Consider the following 22,220-nt stretch of genomic DNA (forward strand, 5'->3'; position numbering starts at 1 on the left):
CATGGCTATGAGGTGGTATCACATGGTCTTGCGACACCCCCATCGTATGCCATCACGTGGCTTCACATCGCCAAATCGGATGTTCTTGAGGTCAAAGATCAACCCAAAGTTCACCCATTGTCAAAGTTCAGAGGTCAGAGGTCAACTAAAGGTCAAGGGTCAAGGTTAGGGGTCAAGGGTTCGATACCATAACTGTACCACATTGTCATAAGCGGCTAACGTTGTTGGGCTGAAGGTCGTTCAAGGTCGTTTTCCGGCCTACGCGACGACTGCTTTACCTAGCGTAGTGAAGCTTTTCGCTTCAAAACGCAGGACAGCTTTGTTTACCGAAGCTCTTCGGTTGCCAGAGAAACGCCATTGAAAAGCTTAGTGACGGCATACATCTAATCGAAAGAGGTACAGGCCTCTTGCAAAGTCCGCTCGCAGCTAACGTTCGCAGTAGGAGGAATTGAGTCCCTGATGCCATCTGTATATTTGCAGGCTTGGAACAACGTGGCTGATTATGAGGCTGAAAAGAGGATAAAAGAGACAACAGCTGACTCTATGGCTGGTAAATAAAGGGTAAGAGTACAGGCATTGCGCTGTCGTTTGTACCTTAGTAAAAGCTGTGGGTAAGTGGCTCATCATCATCATCATCATCATCATCATCATCATCATCAGCCTGACTACACCCACTGCAGGGCAAAGGCCTCTCCCATGTCCCTCCAATTAACCCTGTTTTTTGCCAGCTGCGCCCACAATATGCCTGCAAGCTTCCTAATCTCATCTTCTTTTCACACACTATTTTCTAAGGCTACAAATTAAACACTTCGCCCCTGCAAAACCGCCGAGGTACAGCGCGAAAATTAGTTCGACCCTCTAATGCACTCTTTGGACAGGGTGTGATGTTTACTTGATCTTCGTTTCCCCTAACCTCTTCTACACCGATAATTATCAGTGGCTCAATACCTCAGATATGAGCCTCGGTGGAGTCCGCATTAAGGGCAGCCGTGAGAGAAGTTGCCCGCAAAAGGGCAACTTCTCTCACGTACCACCGATGCGTGTGAAGCGCGCGGTGTCGCTGTTCTAGCAACTCGACTGCTGAGTTAATGAATAATGCGCAGTGTGCTCTCTTTGTGTTAGCTTCTGAAAGTTAGTCTCACTGTCTGGTTACGCCGCTCGGGGATGGACAGCCTTGGGTCGCAAGAAGTGCATTCATTAACAGTGAATCTAATGAGAGGGAAAAGTGAACGCACCGAATATGCAAGAGTAGCTCTTTCGGGAAGTTAATTATTCCCTAGGCGTCATGAGCAATGGAGCAGGCTAGAAGTGGGGCACTTTATTTCACAGAATGCCGGCTGTGGTTGCGTCTGGGCAAATGTACCGTCAACACTCGCAAACAACAACGCGTGTTAACACTGAGTAGTTTTCATTATCAATAAATGGCGACCACTTTCCTTAAAAGGAGATAAAAATTTCATCTTTTAGCTGTCAGGGCAAGAGTACACGAAGACAGAAGAACAATGAAGGAGTTTCATTCAGGCTGTGCGATTCGGATTATTTGCATAGCAGATACGTTCCATTCGTGAGACCCTTACGCAGAAGAGCTTGAGAAACAAAACTTCTGCTGCGCTTTCAATAATTATTTCATCAGATCTTGAATGCTGCAGCGATTGCAAGAGCTGAAAATACACGAAGAAAAGAACTGCCAGACTACGAACAGCATGAACTAATGAAACGAATATGACCTGTAAGTTTTGCGACTCGGAAATGATTGTCAAGGCATTCTATTTTGCGGATAATATCCTTAGCTGTCTCGATCCAAAAAATGCAACCTATGGCAGGCCTTATTTACATCGGCTGTGCCCCTTGTCCGGTAAAACTCGGGTTGGGAAACCACATTCCTCGTTCCTTCCTGTCGGAGCTGTTTAGGAAAATTTTGTATTGACTGTTAGTGCAATGCCCACATGCGAACAGTTTGTCACTTACTGTGATGCAAGCGAGCCGACAAACTTCCATAGCTGTTTTATTTTCTGTCATCCTTTGTTTGTCCGGCGTCGATGGGGTAATCCGCGTTCTACTGCCAGGTTGGAAATGTCAAGTGGAAGGTTGTACGACTGCACAGCATATCAGTGACCGGATGGTGTGGTCCTCTGGAATTTCATTTCTTTCTTAATTTGTACATTTCATTGTGCGTTTCCAGGGATTAGTGTACAGCTGGCGACGCGTAAAGGGAGTTGATATCCAAGAACAAACGGCAACGTACAAAGCTATGACCTACTGTCATTAGGAATTACATGCTGTGGTCACACGCAACTACTATGAACCGAGCGTTACGCGTGGCTGCTCCCAGGTTTGCTCTTCCCGCGATCTCTGAGGTTTCGGATCAGAGAAATGACGCAACTTCGTTTGAGGAGTAGCTGAGTGACGGTCAAGAAGTGAACGCTTGAGCGAGCCTTATTTACTTACCTGCTCGGTGCTTCCGTTAGTGTTTGCGAATGCTTTGATCCTAGGATGTGCATGAGTCTCTGCCAAGGAGAATTTTTTGGTTCATCGAAGCGTCAGTGGCCTTTTGCAGCATCACAGAAAGGCTAGTGCAACGCTTCCTGTACTTACACTGGCTCATTATGATCTGTTCGGTGATCTCCTTGTGAGGCGGCCATAATTGTGCTTAGAAAAAAAAAGCGCGAAGGTTGAAACATACAGTAGCAGAAGGTCTGCACTTTGGCTGCATACGCCCCACGAGCAATGCAACAGATCGTATTCTTTCCTGGCTAATCGAGCGTACAGATACTTTATAACAGAAAATTAGGGCAATAATTTTGCTTCGTTTTAAAAAAACCTCTACAGATAAAACCAATTATTATCTCTAAACTTTTTTTGAGCTAGAGCAAGGAAAGGATTGGCAGTGTAAACTAAAGGCCTGATACTAGCTCAGTGATGAGACGCTGCTACTGTACACCTTGAAACTACATGAACTAGAGGTAATATAAACCAAGCGGGGTGCGGGCCTACAGCACTCGGAACGCAGGTTACACGTGTTAAAAATCACTGCAGAAGCAAGAATGTAATTTAAGTCCGTCAGTCACAAGTAGCGCACGGAAGAATAGCTCGTTTATCTTGCAAGACAGAAACCACGTCTTTTATTCAGCGTCACTAGGTGACTTAGCACAAATAAACTGAAACAATTGGCAAATGAGCACCTTTTCTCCCTCCTACCGACAGCAAGGATTGCGAAATGTTTCGCTGGCGCTACTCGAGCTCATGCACGACAAATATAACTATACAAACTTAGGTATATTGTATAATTTAAAGTGTACGACCTTAAATATTTCGCTTATTTCGCAGGCATCAGTACTTCGGTACCCGTGTATTAATGACTTTCATGTACTGTCTGCGTGAAGTGAAACGCGAACAAGATGGGGCCAACGGGAACAACTAAGCTTCAAGACATTACATGAAAGCCTGCATAGCAGCGCACTTCGTGCTCACTTCTACGTGGCGAGAGCCTGTGCGATGAACTGCTAATAGCCCTATTCTCACCAGCAGCGTTTTTGTAGCGATAGCTACACTGCGCCACCTCTTCGACCCTTCAGCGTGGCACCCCTTGAGCTCCGTGGCGGCGCCGTTGGTCACGTGCGCTGATCACGGGGTGCGGGCGTTGGTCACGTGGTTGGTCACGTGGTGCGAAGCAGCTGCTGCTGCCGGCGGCGCGGCACGCAACAGCTGCAACAAACAGCTGTGCGCATGCGCCGTGTCAAGTGGGACGAAGATGAACGAACGTCCAGCGAAACGCAGCGGCGAAAGACTGACTTTGCAATTCGAGTGAGCGAGTTTTACTCAGCCAGATGTAGCTGCGGCGTCACTCTAGGTTTAACCAGAGCTAAACCAGGGCCATTTTGTTTATAATTTTTTCGTGTTACAGTAATTATGGTCGCCTTTCATTGGATGCTGGCAGTACGTTAACATCGCTGTGTGAACCTTAAAGCTGAACATGGGAACGACCAGTCGTCCTCTAAAGATAAGTTAACTCCTCTAACTCTAGAGGAGTCCTCTAACTCTAAAGAGAAGTTAGAGGACGACTGGCTGCTCCTCGTTCACGTGCTAAGCTGTAGAACCTCATTTGCATACCAACCATCAACTTGCCCAGATGCATGCCGTGTTAGCGTTGCTGCGTTTCATGAAGAAAGTAGTGCTTCCATTTCTTTCTTTTTTTTTTGTCCAATGCCGCTACAACCCAGAGTTTTCTACATTTCATTGCCCCTAACGTCCACCATTTCGAAAGTCCGCTATTAGCCTCGGTGGTGCCGTAGTCAATTATGGCCCTCCACGCCCCCCCCCCCCCCCACCCTCCCAAGGTATATGCATTATAAATTTGCGGCCAAAGGCGTTCATGACTATACTGAAGCAACAGCCGCAGCGAAAAAACTGAGCCACCCTTTCAATTTTGTTTCACTGAGGGTTAACTGTGTAAACGGCAGAACTAAAAAAATAATATTTATGACCTCTTTACAATGCTTCGCGAGGCGGATTCGGGCTCATATAACGAAGTGAAGGGTTATTTTATTCCTAATCAACTGCGAGACCATACAAATACGCTAAAAGAAGCGACGTAGCTCACATACTTTTTGTTCGCATCTCAATGTTTTCCTTGTTTCTTCATTTTTCCCCCTCAGATAACAAAGACGTGACAGCGACCACAGGAGCTGCGATTTAAGATAACACGTGAAGCATATTGGTGCTTATAATTTTCAGCTTTGAAGAAAATAACCAGAAGCAAAACGAAGCAGCATTTTTTTTAATTACTTGGAGCTTCCTTGGTGAACATGGCAACATTCGGCTTAGGGGGAGCGTTTACGCGCCAGAAGAACAGATACGCAGCGAAACAGCGGGCGAGTTCAGTGTTTATGCACATCCGCTCCCTTCGCCATAGATGTCGCGGAGTGAGGCGGTACATCAAGCGACTTCCGGCAGTTGCTTCCGGTGGATGGGCTCGCCGTGCTTTCTCACTTCCGGAAGGAAAATGTATCTTTTTTTTTTCCGCGGAGTACTTCCTCCACCGCGGCCCAGGAGAAAATAAAGGTAACCTGTGGCAGGGTCTGCTCAAACAGAAATAATAAGAAACGTGCTGCCCTACGGCGTGTAGGTATATAAACGGTCATTATAGCCGTCCTTTAAACTCTTCGCAACAGTGCGGGCTACGCTTTCGGTGATGCGAGTAGCTTGAGAGCAGAGTTATACGATAGATCGCTTTTAACTCCCGTTACAGCAAAAGCGTACACTTAATGCTTTCAGCGCCACAAAAATATCATCCTTCTCGGTAGCCGACGCAAAACAGCGCCCGACTTTTCATATCAACTTTCACTTTCTTCATCGATTCTGATTTCTGTTGCCACTAGGCTAACTTAAAATTCTTACTGCACGTGTTCTTAAAGCACAAAACGTGCAGTGTGCATCGAGCATAAGTAAGAGCTTTGTTTTATAATAAACTGCCCATCTCCAACCAATTTTTTTTTAAATTTTAACCCAACGTTTCGAAGCCGACTCGGCTCCTTCATCAGGGGTGACTGAGGGCAGTAGCTAGCCTCTTTTAAGTATGGAGGGGAGGAGCGAGCCCTCTTTTTTTTTTGACGACAAAAACATTAAGTATGCACATCTAATTTACATACGAAGTTAGACACGGAGTAACGAGACAATGAAATTAAGTGTGCTGCCCAATAAAACCGAACCGTCCATACTTAAAAGACGCTAGCTACTGCCCTCAATCACCCCTGATGAAGGAGCCGTGTCGGCTTCGAAACGTTAGGTTAAAATTTAAAAAATTTTGGTTGGAGATGTGTAGTTTATTATAAGTCTCCAAAACCCAACCAGACAGACAAATCTGTCAAAATGTTTAGTTTTCAGGGCTTTGTTTTGTGTCATAGAAGAACGGCAGATCGGGCGAGGTGGTAATTCATGACGAGCTTTTTCCAACAGCGGTGGTCAGCAGGACATATAGAACAAAAAGAAACAATACTGGCATTGAACTTGCAACTGTATTCAGCCCCATGTTTCTCTATTCTTGTTCTATGTCCTGCTGTCCAGCGCTGTAGAGGAAGGCTTGTTGTCTCTGAGCCTACACATTGGCTTTTGCAAGTGGATTACGTTTACCACGCTTTGTTCCTTTTCCCTTTGTCTGAACAATAGTATAGCAAGCAAATTTTGGACACCAGTGCGAGTGGTACGGGTCCTCTCTCCTTATTAGATGGCATGACGGAGAACCTAAGTCGCATTATTCGAATCCTCGATGGCACGCTTCATGCAGCCTCTGCATTGCACCTCATTGACTTTCTATACAAGGACGTATAAATTGCGTATATTAATGACTAATAATGGTAGAAAGCATTGTCGGGTTGAAGAATGAAAAAAATTATTTTAACGTCTAATATTTCAAGTTACCTTTCAAGTTACCGAATATTTTTACACAAGAAAGAGTTGCGGTTTTATGAAACTGAACCCGAGACAATGTTGTCATCCACCGTTTATCAACAGTCTCGAAGATTGCTATGATCTGCTTTATAAATAAAAACAGTGCTCTGCTGCTTGCGGCACGCTATGCAACATGTCCAACTGTGTGTTCAAAATCTGTACTAATGGTAATTTTATATTTGTCATCGCAATTTGCTCCAAATTTTCTTTGTGTTAATTTTACCTTTTGGGCATATGTATTTATTCCAGTGTTTCCGTTCTTCTGCTGACATATTTCTTCTAGTTGTTATCTCTAATTTTGTCACAGTTGTGGGTAATTTTTTCTTTTTGCTGTGTGGCTTTTTTCCAGCCTATAATAAATCAATTTTTGTTTTCTATGTAACACTCTAATCAATAATAAACTGCGGGCCATGTGGGTACCGGACATAAATAATTACGTCGTTCTTTGAAGAGAAAAAGATCACCTTACACTCTGCTGAATAACCTAGGCATAGATGGTCTGTAGCCTATTTCGTGGTTCCGTTTTATTGGGCAGCACAACTAATTTCATTTTCTCGTGACTAAGTGTCTAACTTCGTAAGTAAATTAGATGGGCATACTTAAGGTTCTTGCCGACAAAAAAAAAAAAAGAGGGCTCGCAATCGGGCTCGCTTTTTCTTTATTCCTGAAAAGGAACTGCACTCATGGATGTGGAGAAGCACGGAGGGTTAAATATGAGTGCTCTTGAAGTCTGACATCAACATTTGTTTTAGCAAAAGCCATTAGCACAAAGGCTGCAATAAAATTAGATTTCTCTATGCTCAGTGAATACACCAAACTGTTTCTTTATTTATTCTTACTGCGATCTTTTTCAAGACCTTACTGTCGTTTATCCGTTTAAAATCATCAAAGAGCACGAAGAGCGAAGCGGAAGCCTGTCAGAAACATTACAGGAAGAGCAAGCGACAATAGATGAGGAAAACTAGGTGAACAGTTTACGAGCCGGCTATCTTCTTTATCTTCGGACTTCTCTTTTGCTGATAATTTATATTGACAATTTATTATTATTCAAAGCATAATTTTGGCTTGCACTTTTCGGGCAGAGCTTTCCTTAATTGAGTTTATAGATGCAATAGAGAAATGATGGCTTTAACGTTCAGGGTCAGCAAGAGAGGAAGATTGGTAAGGAAACAAACTCGAGTTGATGATGCCCCAGTTGAGATTTGGCAGTAGAAAAGGTAATGTCCAGGGAAAGTAACGCGAAAGTAACGTGATGATAACAGAATGTCCTGTAAGATAACGGAGCGGATGTCAGAAGGTCTCTTAGATTTGGCTGCACTTTCTGCACCAGCTCAAGCAGTGCAACACTTTCGCACTCGTTTTTCCAGTGCAGCGCGCGCCCGCTGCACTTCCGTCTTCGCTCTGAAAAAATGCCAAACTAGTGCAGAACGAGTTCTTGGCTGGCTTGCACTCTCCCAAGTAGAAGTGCAGCTGTTGTGCAGCAATATGGTGGCACCCTTGTGTAGGTCGGAGAAGCGAAGGAGATATGACAGTAGACTCTCTTAACGAAATGATAGCACTCCTTTCTTGAAAGGACAAGGTGAGTAACTGTTCGTGGCGTCATAACTGTAAGCGTAAGCGGCCAAGTCGAGCCGCATGAGCAGCATTTCAGCACACATTCGTAAATCGTTTGTGTACACATTCAACGGCTTTTTTTTTCTGCGAAACGACGATTTCTTGATTCCTTGGGGCTGGTTCATGGGGACACTTCTTTGGGACGTCCTGTGTAACAGACTGACGCGTGAGTCACAATGCACAGAATCAAAAGCGCTTTATTCCAAGAACACGACTGCTTAAATAGCTGCGGCGGTGGCCCGTTATCAGCACAACCGGTGATAGCAACACAGGCACAGAACTGGCGCATGCTCTCTTGTGGCACACCTACGTCACAGTGCGTGACTGCACAATCTACCACATCCCTTCCCCCTTAGTCATCGATGCCGTAACGTCGCACTGGGTTACGTTGGCGAGTGGAACGCCGGAGCGGCTGAGACGTCTCGGGCTCCGGAGGTCCCAGTGCGCGGCTTGACATAGACGGCAGAGCGAACGAGGGACAGGTTTGCTGGTCTGTTGTCCGGGGATCAGAGCACCATGCTCTGCGAACGTGGTTGCGGTGGCGTCGGTGCACAGCTCCGTCTGCCGTACTCAGCTCGTACATGACGTGGCCTATCAGTCGCGACACGCGTGCAAACAACCACTTGGGCCCTGGCCGGAAGTTCCGCGCGTACACGGCGTCACCAGACTGGAAACCTCGTGGTGGCGGCTGCCGAAGGCAGCTTGCGTCACTCTCATCCGGGCGAAGGCTGGATAGGGCGGTCCTGAACTTCCGGCCCAGCATGACTTCGGCTGGAGATTTCCCGGTCTCGGCGTGCGGCGTAGAGTGCTGTTTGAATAGAAATCGTGCAACCTTGCATAATACGGTGCCCTGTCTCTGTTTCCGTAACGCACACTTCAGTTCTCGGACCATCCGCTCCGCCCTTCCGTTGCTCGCCGGGTGGTACGGCGCCGCATACATATAGCGTATACCATTCAGTTTCAGGAAAGCCTGAGTTTCTCTGCTTGCAAAAGCGGTGCCATTATCCGACACAACCAAGTCGGGCAAACCATGTGTTGCAAACATTTTGCGAAACTTTTCAATTACTGCAGATGACTGGAGAGACGGCATCACTTCAATTTCGGCCCAGTTTGACAGGGCGTCTACGACCACCAAAAAAACACGCCCTGGACGGGTCCTGCGAAATCCACGTGTATTCTACTCCACGGTCGTTCAGGCTTAGTCCAGAAATGCGTTGGTGTCCTTGGTTCACTCTGCCTGTTTTCCTGGCATGGCGTGCAGTACCTCACAAACTCGACGATCTTTTCGTCCATCTTCGGCCACCACACGTACGACCTAGCGATTGCCTTCATGGCCGTCACTCCTGGATGGTTAGCATGCATAAGGCTTAGAACTTGCTTCTGCAGTGCCTCTGGAATAACTACGCGGCTCCCCCAGAGTACACAGTCACGATGTACGGACAACTCGTTTTGTCTTACCCAATATGCAGAATACTTCAGGGCTACCCGTTCTCGCGGCCAGCCCTCCAGGATCCATTGCTTCACCTGGTACAGCAGGGGATCACCCCTGGTGAAAGCTGCCACTTCCATTGCGCTCACTGGAGGGTACTCCACAGCTTCCAGAAGGAGTATGTCGCCTGGCGCCTCGGTCTCTTGGCGGGTTAAGGGGCCCGGTAACCTGCTTAGGCAGTCGGCGTTTCCATGGTCCTTGGTTTTCCTGTACTCGATGACGTAATCGTATGCCGACAGCATTAGCGTCCACCGTAACATGCGGGGAGAAATAACCGCCGGAATTTGCTTCTGCCTCTGGAAAATTCCTAGCAAGGGTTTGTGATCCGTGATAATGAGGAAATCTCGCCCACAAAGGTATTGGTGAAAATGTCGAACCCCAAAAACCACGGCAAGGGCCTCACGGTCAATCTGAGCATAATTGCGCTCCGCCCTAGATAGCGTTCTGGACGCATACGCCACAGGCTGCTCATTTCCTTTGCTGTCGCGATGAGCCAAAACGGCTCCTACACCCACAGATGATGCGTCGCATGACAACACTAACGGGACATCCGTCTTAAAATGCACCAGCAATGAGTTAGACGTTAGCAACTTAAATTCTCTGCCTTTGAACTTCACGGGCACGGACGCTTTTCCCAGCACGTCGAGACCTTCCCTCGTCCAGGTAACGAGTTGCGTGTTGCAATCTTCCAGCTTGATCTGTTTCGCCACTTGCAGCTTTTGAAATTTGTTCACACTAATAATAGACCTGGCAGCTCCAGAATCTACTTCCATAGGCACGCTTTCCTTCCCAATCTCTACAGCGATGACGTACTTTGGCGTCCCACTTTTTACTTGGCTGATACTGAACGACTCGTCGTACTCGCTCTTCACAGCATGTTCCATATCATCCAGCTGCATTTCCACTTCTGCTTGCTTTTTTCGGCATGCTTTTGATAAGTGTCCCTTTCCACCGCAGCTGAAGCACACAGAATCTTTGTATCTGCACCGCCATCCTGAATGGGCTGCCAAACAGCGAAAACAACGCCGCTGTCTTTCTGGTTTCTTCATGCTCGCCACCCTTCCTACTTCCGCCGTCAACTCCTGCTGGAACTCGGGTTCTTGTGCATTGCTCCTCATTGCTTTTTGCTGCTTGGCAGTCGTTTCCGCCGTTACTGCTAACTCGTATGCCGTCTCAAACGTCAGATCCTTTTCCGCCAACAAACGCTGTTGAACCACACTGTCCGAAATTCCAAAAACCAGACGGTCACGCAACATTTCCTCTAACGGAATTTTTGTACCGCCAAATCCGCAGTTCTCGGATAACTTGCGCAAAGCAGTGACATAGTCAGCCACGCCCTCTCCGTCTTGTTGGTCGCGCTTCGAAAAGACGTACCTCGAGTATAGTTCAGATGGCTTCGGGTTGATATGCTTCTTCACTGCGTCGACGATGACTTGATAGCCCACGTTGGGTGGCCGCGAAGGCTTGACGAGGGTTGCTATGAGGGAGTACGTCTCTGGCCCACAGCAACTGAGCAACACAGCTCGTTTGTCGTCATCCGTTGTGAGCTTGTTAGCTGCGCACGATAACTCAATGCGCTCGACATAATCTACCCACGATGAATTTTCACTGAGGTCGAACTCTCGAATGCGACTGCCGAAAGCCATGTCGCCGACCAACAGGCCCTTGCACGGTTCGACCGTGCCTCGTCGCCACTGTAACAGACTGACGCGTGAGTCACAATGCACAGAATCAAAAGCGCTTTATTCCAAGAACACGACTGCTTAAATAGCTGCGGCGGTGGCCCGTTATCAGCACAACCGGTGATAGCAACACAGGCACAGAACTGGCGCATGCTCTCTTGTGGCACACCTACGTCACAGTGCGTGACTGCACAATCTACCACATCCTGCTTGAAAATTCTTCACGTGGCTCGAGATTTCGGTTCCCGTTGATGCCGGTGGCACGCAGTTGACTAATTTTGTGGAGACTTCAGGGCTATCAGACGACCAGGCCTGCACTCGGCCATTCGTTTTGGAAGCGGCCAGTGCCAAGCTGCACTTGCTGCATGCGGCCGGAACTCCGGCGGAACTTGACGGAACCAGTGCAGCGGGTGTAGCCAAATCGAAGATGCCTCAAGAGAGGGCAAGCGTAGCAGCAACTCCAGCGCCGCCTAGGAACTGCAGCCTTCCTTTACCGCACGTTCCATGAGAAACGTGATTGACTGATGAGGGCGGCAGCTGTTCAGGAACCCTCTTATGCTATCTATACATGACGTCAAGGCTGCCAGAACAGAGGCCCTCGTTTAAGTTGTTCGCCAAACAAGGGGTGGAAATAAAGGGCTCCTTATGAAATAAACTTGAAGAGAGCTAAAAATCTCTGAAATGAAGGAAAAAAGATGAGAATTTTTTTGTCGGGTTGATTAGTGCAGTAATTTTTTTTTCCTGAAAGATAATTGATTAGAGAGTACAAACAAAAACAACCACGTGCCACGATTCGAGCTGGATAGGTAGAACAGCGTGCGCGACGTACGGAGGTCCTGAATTTGCGCCCCACTTATGGCATGTGTTTGGTTTTTCAACTACTTTCTTGTATTCATCTCATAGCTAAAAAGTATTGCACTACTGATTCTAATAATTCAGCACCACGGCATAAAATATAGACACATTCCCCTATGCTTTGGTTGGTTTCGGTAACTGCTGCGTATTTTCACATTGTTGTCATAACCAGCATATGTACCATAATTTTTATGAACATCAGATCGCTGCGAAAGAGAGACGATTACCTTTAGACGCCCTTCTAAATCATGTTGGGACCGCACAGCCTTATTCTAGGTGCGGGCCAGCGCAAACACCTCGCCACCTTTTTCGATCCATTTCTCGGTTATGCCCTCACATCACAATTTGTACCCAACTGTAACGAACGTACGCCAGCCGATGCGCTGCACTAAGTTTTCCACTTTTCAACCTAGGGCGAAACATGCTCTTGTGGACCGCATTTTGTTGTTTGTATTCTTGTTTCTCATGCGGTAAAGAGTAAGATAGAAATATTGAGGTCTAAAATAGAGCTCGATCGGCCGTATAATGTGTTTGGCTCGGCTTGCAGGCATGATTGGCATGGATATAGTATGACTGAGTGATTTGGCCCCATGAGCAGCCAATAATAGAACCAAAAATAACGGTATTTTTTAAAGCTGAGGAAAGCATCCTTCTAAGTAAGAATTCAAGAAAAACTATTGACAGGCGATCCTAAGGCAGTTCTAAGCTGAGGAAAGCGCGCTTCTATTTAAAAATTCGAGAAAAACTATTGACTACGTTTTAATTGTAATAGGCGATCCTAAGACCGAGTACAGGTTTGCTACCCTAGACGCAGAGCGTATGGGCCATCCTTTTAGATTGGCCCACGCTTCAGGCACACGCCTCTGGCTATCATGTCATCGATGCGCAAGGAGACAGGAACAAGCTGCAAAACGGTCGCAATGAAAACAAACACGAGCAGATACGCAGCACGCCTTCCAATTCCCGTGGAGTCGCCCTCGGCTGTCGGCTCACCTGACAGTAATAGTGAACCGCGAAAAAAGGCCAGAACAAATATGGTGCAAAGGCCACACCACCGTTCCCTTTTCACTTATATGCCGGAAATAGCTCGCAATATACGGTACCACCTTTTATTTCCCAAAAGTGCTTCCTTCGGAACACTTACTATTCACGGCACGGACCAAGCAGATTCTACGGCGACGGCAAACGCCAGTGCCGAGGACTGTTTTTCTCCGAAAATATTGTTTTTCTTTGTCAGCAGATTTATGGCTTCCGGAGCGAGAATCGCTGAGTCGCGAGAAAAACGCGGGATATTCCTCTCTTTACTTCTTTTTCCAGTGTTACTGCAAGGTTGAACGCGACTCCTGATTCACTGAGACGGCGCCTAGCAACGACAACAGAGTTGGAACAAGAGAAAGCTGAGCGAGTTGGTATGGCTTCTAAAATAGAGCGCAGAAAAACGAGTGCACCCAGATTTCACGGCCGTCGCCTCTAATAGCAAGTTCCATTTCTCCTGGACGCACGCCCCGCATCATCGGCGTCGCCAAAAAAATAAATAAAACGCGCATTTCAGAGGTGGCTACGTGTGCAGCTTACCATTTTTTTTATTTTTTTTATATCGACGACGCTAATCTTTTCATTTTTTTAGTTAAAAATAACATCAAGTTATCTCTTTTAATGCAATTGGTATGTTTTTGTTATCCCATTTTCATCAATGCTCTGCGAAATTCCCTGGTGTAAAGCATATTATTTCTCCAGTTCATGGCGTTGTTTTTATGTTTCTAATCAATAGTCTTCATTTAATTATGCATATCGATATATGTACAGTATTTTTTATTATTATGTGTGAGGTATTTTTGCCTGCTGCCTTGTGGTGATTTCTGGGATTTCTCAAACTGTAAAACGGAAACTGTTCCCGAAAACCCGGCAGAATCTTTCTGACAAATAAATAAATTGTGTTTGAACACAACAGGATAGTTTTCTATGAACCGTCAAAGATAAAACAACTGAAAACGCATTTGCGAAAAGCCTTCTGGTATAACTAGACCACGATAAAGCGGGCGAATGCAGTTTTGTCTTGAAGATTTCTAGTAAAAGCGGTGCACTCGTAATTGTCATGGCAAGCAAGAAACGAAAAACTCGAGACAATAGTCTGCAGCCAATGCTTTCTGTCACTTACCTATACTCAGCTTGCAAGCTGTACTTGAATCGAACTTAAGAGAATGTAGTGGGGTGCGTTCTTCCTACGCTGTGCATCTCTGTTTATCTCTTTAATGTTCTCTGGTGCAGATAAAAATTATGTCGCTCTGCCCTGATGCCCCTTCCATGATGAACGTGAGGCGAGGATGGCAGAATTTTCTGCAGTGTCTAGCTTTATCCACGAGGCAGTTAATTTTTTCTGTCTTCCAAACACAATCGCGAACGTAAGATATTTCTAATGGCGAGGAACAATGTGTATTTGGATTTTGGACACCGCAAGACAGTTTAGCTCTCTGCAACTAGTTCTGCCTCAAAGAAGCACTGTATCACAGCTATGCGCAAGTAATTTTAAGCTTTTACAACACGCGGAATACATGATGCGTGGCGTAGAGCAAAGCACGGGACGAGATTAGCGCGTGTGAATACAAATCCCGATAATCTACATGGTCTTGAAAGAAACAGAGGCGATATCACTCTGAACATGCAATCAGTTGGGATCATTATCCAGTGGTGTGGTGTAATGCCAGATTATTACTTGCGCTAGATGGCGCAGCCTTTAGCTATTCGTGTTAAATTACTTTTTTTTTGCAAGCATGTGTGATGATACAGAAATTTAGGCACAGTCCAGCGTTCCAGGAAATAGAAACTACGCATCACCTTCGACACTCAGCAAATTCGCCACACTGGTATTTTAGATGTCACCAGTGCTCTAGTTAAGTCATATGAGAGTCTGTGTGAACTGCGTGTTTGAGAAGCCTGTCTCAAAGCGTGCCTTTATTCCCTTATTATCACTCTTTTGTCTTTGTACAAAGCTTGCGTTCTTCATGAAACTTCGTGAAATTTCTGTTATGTTTCGTCAGGTCGGGGAGCACAGAGGCGCCAAATACGTGTTTCTTTAGGACGATTTCAAATTAAAATTAGATTACTTGTCGGGTTGTGCCCCAGATCAAAGACGTGTTTCTTTATAAAGATTTCAAGTTAAAATTAGATTACTTGTCGGGTTGTGCCACAGATCATCAATTTGCCTCCATACCGCGTTTCGAGGATTAATCATCTCTCCACGGCCTGAGTCGTTAAAGAGAACTCAGCAAACTGAAGAGGCGCAGGGTACGCATCATTCGTAATGGAGTAAAGAGCGATTCTTATACTTTATGGAGGCGCGTAAAGTACATTATGTCTCTAAACGTCTGGATACTAAAAGTTTAATGAAATAAAAATCAATTTTCGACACTCGCATCGCGATGAATAACTTAGCATTTCTTAGTTTTTTGTTACTTCAAGAAAGTGACTGATCACATGAAGCAACGTTTTTTTTTTTCCTGTTTGGTGTTAGTAAAGGTAAGTCATGAAACTGCTGACGACTTTCTTCCTGAAAAGCAATTACGTAGAGATCAGTAAAGAAATAAAAGTAAACACATACAAATTTAGAGATAATAAATTTAGGAAACAGGACAAGGATAGAGTGGTTCAAGGAACAAACGCAAGTTTGATTTTTTGGTCTGAATCAAGACAAATTGGGCACGTGCAAAGCATGCAGTTCGAGGGCAAGATTACAGATGGTTCCTTAGGGCAATGGTATGAATTTGAAGAGAAAAGAAGCTAGCAGCAGGCGGCCAAAACTTGGGGTGGGCGGAAGACATTAGGAAATTTTCGCGATGTGGCGGCAGCAGCTGCCATATGACATGACTGATAGGAGATATTTTGGAGAAGTCTTTGTCCTTTAGAGGCCGTAGTTAGGCTGATGATGACGGCTATTATGAAACAGTGCTCTCCAAAAGCGCTTCTCTTTTCCAGACGAAATAATAGACCAAAGTTGATGTTTGCTTCACTTAATTTCTGTACACAGGGCAAACTGAGGCGGTGATCCTAAAAGCAATAGTTTCCTGGAATATTGGTTCTCGATAATGTCACTGACAATTGCGAAATGTAAACATTAACTTTTAATCATTACCTTGAATAGAAGACAAACCCAGCTGTTTTAAGCGAGGCGCAGAAACCAATTGAAGATTCAAGCTTTGAACGCCAACACTTTGCAGGGACGTATGATTTCTCTAAGTAACTGAGCAGATTCTAGGTTTAACGTTTTCATTCTGATACCAAAAAAAATTTAGGTAGTTAAAATTAGTCAAAACGCGCTCTTACAATGCTGTCGTGAGTCCCCAAAAAATCTTTAATACTAAGTGACATGGCGATGAAGCCTGTACTATGGACGACAAGAAAGAGAACTTGGCCTATTCATATTACAAAGCATGTTTTCTCCGGGAATATTTTTATTTGATTCTTATGGTATTTATTGCGAGCAATGAAATAAGCCTCCAGATGTTAGTCAGCGCTGTGTGTGCGCGCGAGTGTGTCCTGTTCTCGGTCCTGTCTTTTGCGCTCTTTTTTCGTTGAAAAAATGTACCAACTGGCCCGGCAACTTTCCGTAATGCAGTTTCTCATGAAATCTTTGCAAATACCAGATAAAGCGATAAAGAAGACAAGAAAAATGTGGGTTCTAACGCTGCGTGGTCCTAAGCATAGTCTTGTCTTGCTTTGTTCGGGAACGCCTAATCTCCTGTTAGGAGACCTGGAAGAGTCCCTTCATTATTCGCATATATTCCCGCATCCAGGACTAATGGTTATAGTTGCCAAATATTTTCTGCCAGTCAAGAGAGATACCGAATGAGGGCAGACCAGGGACTAATTAATTGTCCAGTGTTTATCTCTCGGTAAACTAAATAATCCATGATTAACGAGCGCAAAGAAAGACGAGGCCATAAACAAGAAGACGACAACACGACACAAGCGTTTATGTCGTGTTGTCGTCTTCTTTGCGTCTTCGTCTTTGTTGCGCTCGTTACCCTTATATACGTAGCAACTAGCCCAACTTCTTACCTTAACGCAAACTAAATAAAGCCGGCCCACGTACGTCGCCTACTTAGAGCGGAGTAATTATAAGAGGCAAGCTCCACAGACTTCAGTAAAACACTCTCCGGGGCAAGTTGGTTCATAGCTAACAAGAATAAAAGCGCAATAACACGACACAAAGAAGGAGGAAACCGACAGGACAGGCACTAACTTGCAACACTTTACTGTCTTCATAAACCACCGCGTATATATCAACCACAGGGGGGGGGGGGGGGGGTAAAGACAGATAGGGGGGATCACAGTTGAAAGCACGTGCGTAGAAAATTCGAATGGCATAACAAGAACAGGAGATTCCGCAGATACTATGCCATATCTAAAAACTGACATTCTTTTTTATACATCACGATCGACGGGGTGCTAACACATGCACTCCCACTCTTACATATTCTGTGCGCTTCTATCAATTCGCGTGCGATCGTGTCTTTACTTTTGCAGATTACACTTGTTTCCAGAAGTTTTGCTCCACATGCCTTCTTTCTTCCTTCTTCTTCTTTCCAGCAATCCTTACAGTGAATCGGTAGATTTGACCCGGTTGCAAGTTAGCGCCTGTCCTGTCGGTTTCCTCCTTCTTTGTGTCGTGTTATTGCGCTTTTATTCTTGTTATCCACAGACTTCCACCGTTGCACACAAGCTTGTTCTCTCGAAAAGCTGTTTCGAGACGATCGTCTGAATCCGAAGCGCTAGCCCGTTTTGTACTGTGGCGCGAATCAGAGGGCTCTCTACGAGCGCATTGTAAACGCTCCTACATCCAACACACACAGAAGTTACTGATCGTTGCAAATCCAATGAAAATAGCAAACACGAAATCCAACACACACAGAAGTTACTGATCGTTGCAAATCCAATGAAAATAGCAAACACGAAAAAGAAATATCGGGCTTTGCAAGTATCAGTAGAGCTTATCAGGTTAGTTGGTTCGTTATAGGCGCGAAGAAAACACACAAAAACGCCCACACCCTTTTTGCGTGCATCTGTGTGCGTCATCGCCTCTTCGCCGTCTGAGTCTTGAGCGCGCATGTGCTTCTTCGCATTTGCATGGAAATTTTTCGAATGCGTAATTTCACCACCGCTTGATGTGCGCAGCTCGCTGTTCCCGTTGGTCATGTCGCCAAATGTGCGCAGGCTGTCACAAAATCGGTGCAGTCGTATCAGTTACTTTACTTAAACGCTTGAGAAGAGCAGAGAGTTTACCCCCTTAATGTCGACTCGCATGGTGAAAGAGAATTGCTTTCGCGATTCCTCTGCGCAAATTCCTCTACGTAAAAGCGTAATCTGCTGCTATGAGAAACTGCAGCGTGTCGGCATTAAAAAAGATAATGGCTAGAAACTAAGCAGCTAGAATTAAATATTTACGAGAAAGTATGATTGGCTACTGACAGTGATTGAAGTATTTTGCCTGCTGCTATTAAAACGCATTCGTAATCAGATATATCAGAAACACCGTTTTAATAAAGGTTATTTCAAATCTGCTGACTTGTTTAATTCAGGTTCATGCTTTGTTCATTTCCAGTGTACTGATTCCGCCATCAATAAAAAACGCAGACATACTGGCTGATATTATTTTGCGTTGTATTTTCTGGTAGCGAAAAATAATCCGCACATTAACTGACAACTGTGTTCACACTTTTTTGTAACAAAAGTGCTTCTACCAAGTAGCAACAGGTATATTTCTAAATTTCTAATGACACGTGCCGCCAAAGTGCTGTGAGCGTTTTCATTTAGCCGAAAGAAGCTGGAAAAAGTTGCCGGGGTTGCTTTCTTCTGTCGAAACTTAAACCTTGATAACGCCTATTTCTTTATGTTCACCGCATGTTTGCAGGAGGTATTTCGAGGCCTGAATTGGGAACAGTTGGGAATAAGAATAAATGGAGAATACCTAAATAATCTGAGATTTGCTGATGACATTGCCTTGCTGAGTCACTCAGGAGGTGAACTGCAAATCATGATCAACGAGTTAGACAGGCAGAGCAGATCGATGGGTCTAAAAATTAACATGCAGAAAACCAAGGTAATGTTCAACAGTCTAGCAAGGGAACAACAGTTCACAATTGGCAGCGAGAGCCTAGAAATTGTGCCGCAATACGTCTACTTAGGGCAGGTAGTGACAGCTGATCCGGATCATGAGAGGGAGATAACTAGAAGGATAAGAATGGGGTGGAGCGCATATGGCAAATTCTCGCAGATCATGAGTGGCAGTTTACCAATTTCCCTCAAGAGGAAAGTGTACAACAGCATAATCTTACCGGTACTCACCTACGGGGCAGAAACGTGGAGGCTAACGAAAAGAGTTCAGCTTAAGTTAAGGACAACGCAGCGAGCCATGGAAAGAAAAATGATAGGTGTAACGTTAAGAGATCGGAAGCGGGCAGAGTGGGTGAGGGAACAAACACGAGTTAATGACATCCTAGTCGAAATCAAGAGAAAGAAATGGGCTTGGGCAGGGCATGTGATGCGAAGGCAAGATAACCGCTGGTCTTTAAGGGTAACGGAGTGGGTTCCAAAAGAAAGTAAGCGTAGCAGGGGGCGGCAGAAGGTTAGATGGACGGATGAGATTAAGAAGTTTGCAGGCAAAGGGTGGATGCAGCTGGCAAAGGACAGGGTTAATTGGAGAGACATGGGAGAGGCCTTTGCCCTGCAGTGGGTGTAGTAAGGCTGATGATGATGATGATGATGATGATGATTTTTTTATGTAAATTTAAGCAGCACAGAGTAGTGGAATGCAAAGCGCTCGCACGACTCTCTCTTCACAGTCAGCTAAGACTCACCGCACCTCTGCTGCCCTACGCTCCCCTTCGTTATTCGGCACCTCCCCTTGAGCTTTTGACACGCTGCGAGATATCGCCCGTTCATTAACTTTAACATATCGCGAACTTTCTGAGGTCTCACACAGCGCTCAGAGGATTCCTAAAGCACTCATTTTCATTTCCGCTGAAAAGCTCTTATGAATTTGCGAAATATTCTGCTAACGTTGGTTGTGAAATTACGACACCACGTTTCAGTGTTGGTAAGTTATTCTGTGCCAGAGTGGTGTTCGAGGCATGATTGCACAGATGTTCTTGCGTAGGTCTCTAGAACAATTTTATTTAGGTAGTCATGAAATAAAGAGTAAACAAGGCAATTTTCCTAACCGAACGTGAAAAAAAAGGAATCTCGCAATTTATCTTGGAGAGTGCTTACTATTTTGCTCCGCCAAAATTATGCAATTGCGTTTCTTATGAAAGCCCGTAATAAGATATCAATAGTGGCGCAAGAGAAACTTACAGTTCAATTTTTAATTCACAATTTTCTGCTGGTAACGTTCTTCTGTTAAGTCTCTCAGGCGGTGAAGAAGCCGGGAAGGTTGCCTTGGAGGTTATGTCACCACAGGAGGTGATGTTCGTGGGGAAAATAACGAGTTTTCACTGAATCAGTCCTCAAACAATTGAAGAAGGAAGTGAAGGCAAGAAACTTCAGTGGCTTTTCTGTGGTGTGAATTAGCTTTCAAGTCAAGTATATAGGTGGCTTTGAACGTTGTGATCGCATAACAGAATAGAAGACTTTGGGCATTGCCTTGAAGCAAGACGGGCGGAACGTGGTTTGGAGTAATAACTGTCATAAACAAAACGTGGCGCCAAAATTTTGTGGAACCCACTAGCAAGCATGTAGAACAACTAATATATTGAGACAGTGATTCGCATTAGTTTAGAAAGCGTATTTGGACACATTTCACAGCTTGCTTATATATATCAAATACCATGTGTGGATTGCGCAGGCCGATCGCATTATCCGAACTGCTTGGTCGCTGGCACGCACTTTCTTATCGATGCAAGACACGCCAGCAGCTTCTCTGCGGACATGATTGTCACAATTCTACTTTACACACAACTATAGTTTATGAATGGCTACTCTTAGGATTCACAGACTCTATTTTCAAGTTGCATGAAAGAGGAAGAGAGCAGAGTGTGTTAGAGATCAAATGAGAGCTAATAGTTTCCTAGCTGAGAGAGAAACGAGAAAATAAGCATAGAAAAGTCATGTAATGCGCAGAGCAGATAACCAATGGTCGCTCGCGGTGCCAGACTTGATTCCAAGAAAAGGCAATCGTAGCAGGGGGCGGAAGAGAGTCTGTAAGTTTAAGGGGATCAGGCTGCCGTTCCCGGCAGAGGATAGGAATAACTGGAGGACAAAGGAGAGAGACCCCTGTCCTGCAATGCACTTAGCTGGACTGACGAATATGATCTTCAAAATGCATATCCTTCAGCTATCGCAGGTTCAATATATATGTCCTACTCTGTGCCATCTGACTTTCTGAAGAGGCCACAATTCACCAGCGCTGTGTGGCTAGATGGGTTCTTCATTACCAGCTAAACAGATCGCGAACAATCACTAGTTTCCCAGCTTTTAAAGAAAGTTGTCTAGAAACAAGATGAACGCTCTAGACTCACGCTTTCTGCTCACCCGGCAGTATTCGTTATATTCCCAAGTAGTTACGCATTACCAGACCCAAGCAGAAGCTGCGTGAATAGACGCCAGCTGCAGGCGCACTCTCACCCCAACTGTATCGATTGTTGCTCCACTTAATACGCGACAAAGCAAAACAACAAGTGAATTGCCTCGAAATAGCGTACAAACTAAAGCAAACGCTCTTCACTTAGAAGTGAAAGGATAAACAAGATGCGCGTGCAGTGAAAACGCAGGATAATGCACTTCTTCTCGTCGTCATGGAGATTCGCGTGCGGTGAAGCGATTAGCAGAGTATGGCAGATGAGTAAGTGCATTTCCTCTGAAACGACGTATTTCGGGTAACACGCCCAGGGACCACATCACAGGACTGACTGCACAAGAATAAGGTTACAAAATAAGCGTTGTTATTTCCGCGCACTCCACGAGGATGTAGCGGTTCTTATGCACCGTCCTTGTGTATTCTGCGCCGCTGTTTGAGCAGAAGCAGTACGCATGTGGACTTTCACCTCAAAGTGAAAATTTGTGCAATTAAAAAATAATATGAGATCACTGCGGCACCCGCATTGAAGGAATGCGTAAGCAATCACGCCTCTTCACTCCTC

At 45.3% G+C, this 22,220-nt stretch overlaps 1 protein-coding gene across 1 annotated transcript; it reads right to left on the reverse strand.

Annotated features, from left to right (window-relative positions):
* Positions 1-8,224: 8,224 nt before the first annotated feature.
* On the reverse strand, positions 8,225-11,213 carry LOC144130490 (uncharacterized). Its single transcript, XM_077664407.1, has 2 exons — positions 10,925-11,213; positions 8,225-8,869 (listed from the first exon to the last, which is right to left on the reverse strand). Exons 1-2 carry the CDS (start codon positions 11,194-11,196, stop codon positions 8,656-8,658), a joined length of 486 nt encoding a protein of 161 aa, XP_077520533.1. The 5' UTR covers positions 11,197-11,213; the 3' UTR covers positions 8,225-8,655.
* Positions 11,214-22,220: the final 11,007 nt, after the last annotated feature.

The sequence above is a fragment of the Amblyomma americanum genome, chromosome 4 (assembly GCF_052857255.1).
Source record: "Amblyomma americanum isolate KBUSLIRL-KWMA chromosome 4, ASM5285725v1, whole genome shotgun sequence".
Lineage (NCBI taxonomy): Eukaryota > Metazoa > Arthropoda > Arachnida > Ixodida > Ixodidae > Amblyomma > Amblyomma americanum.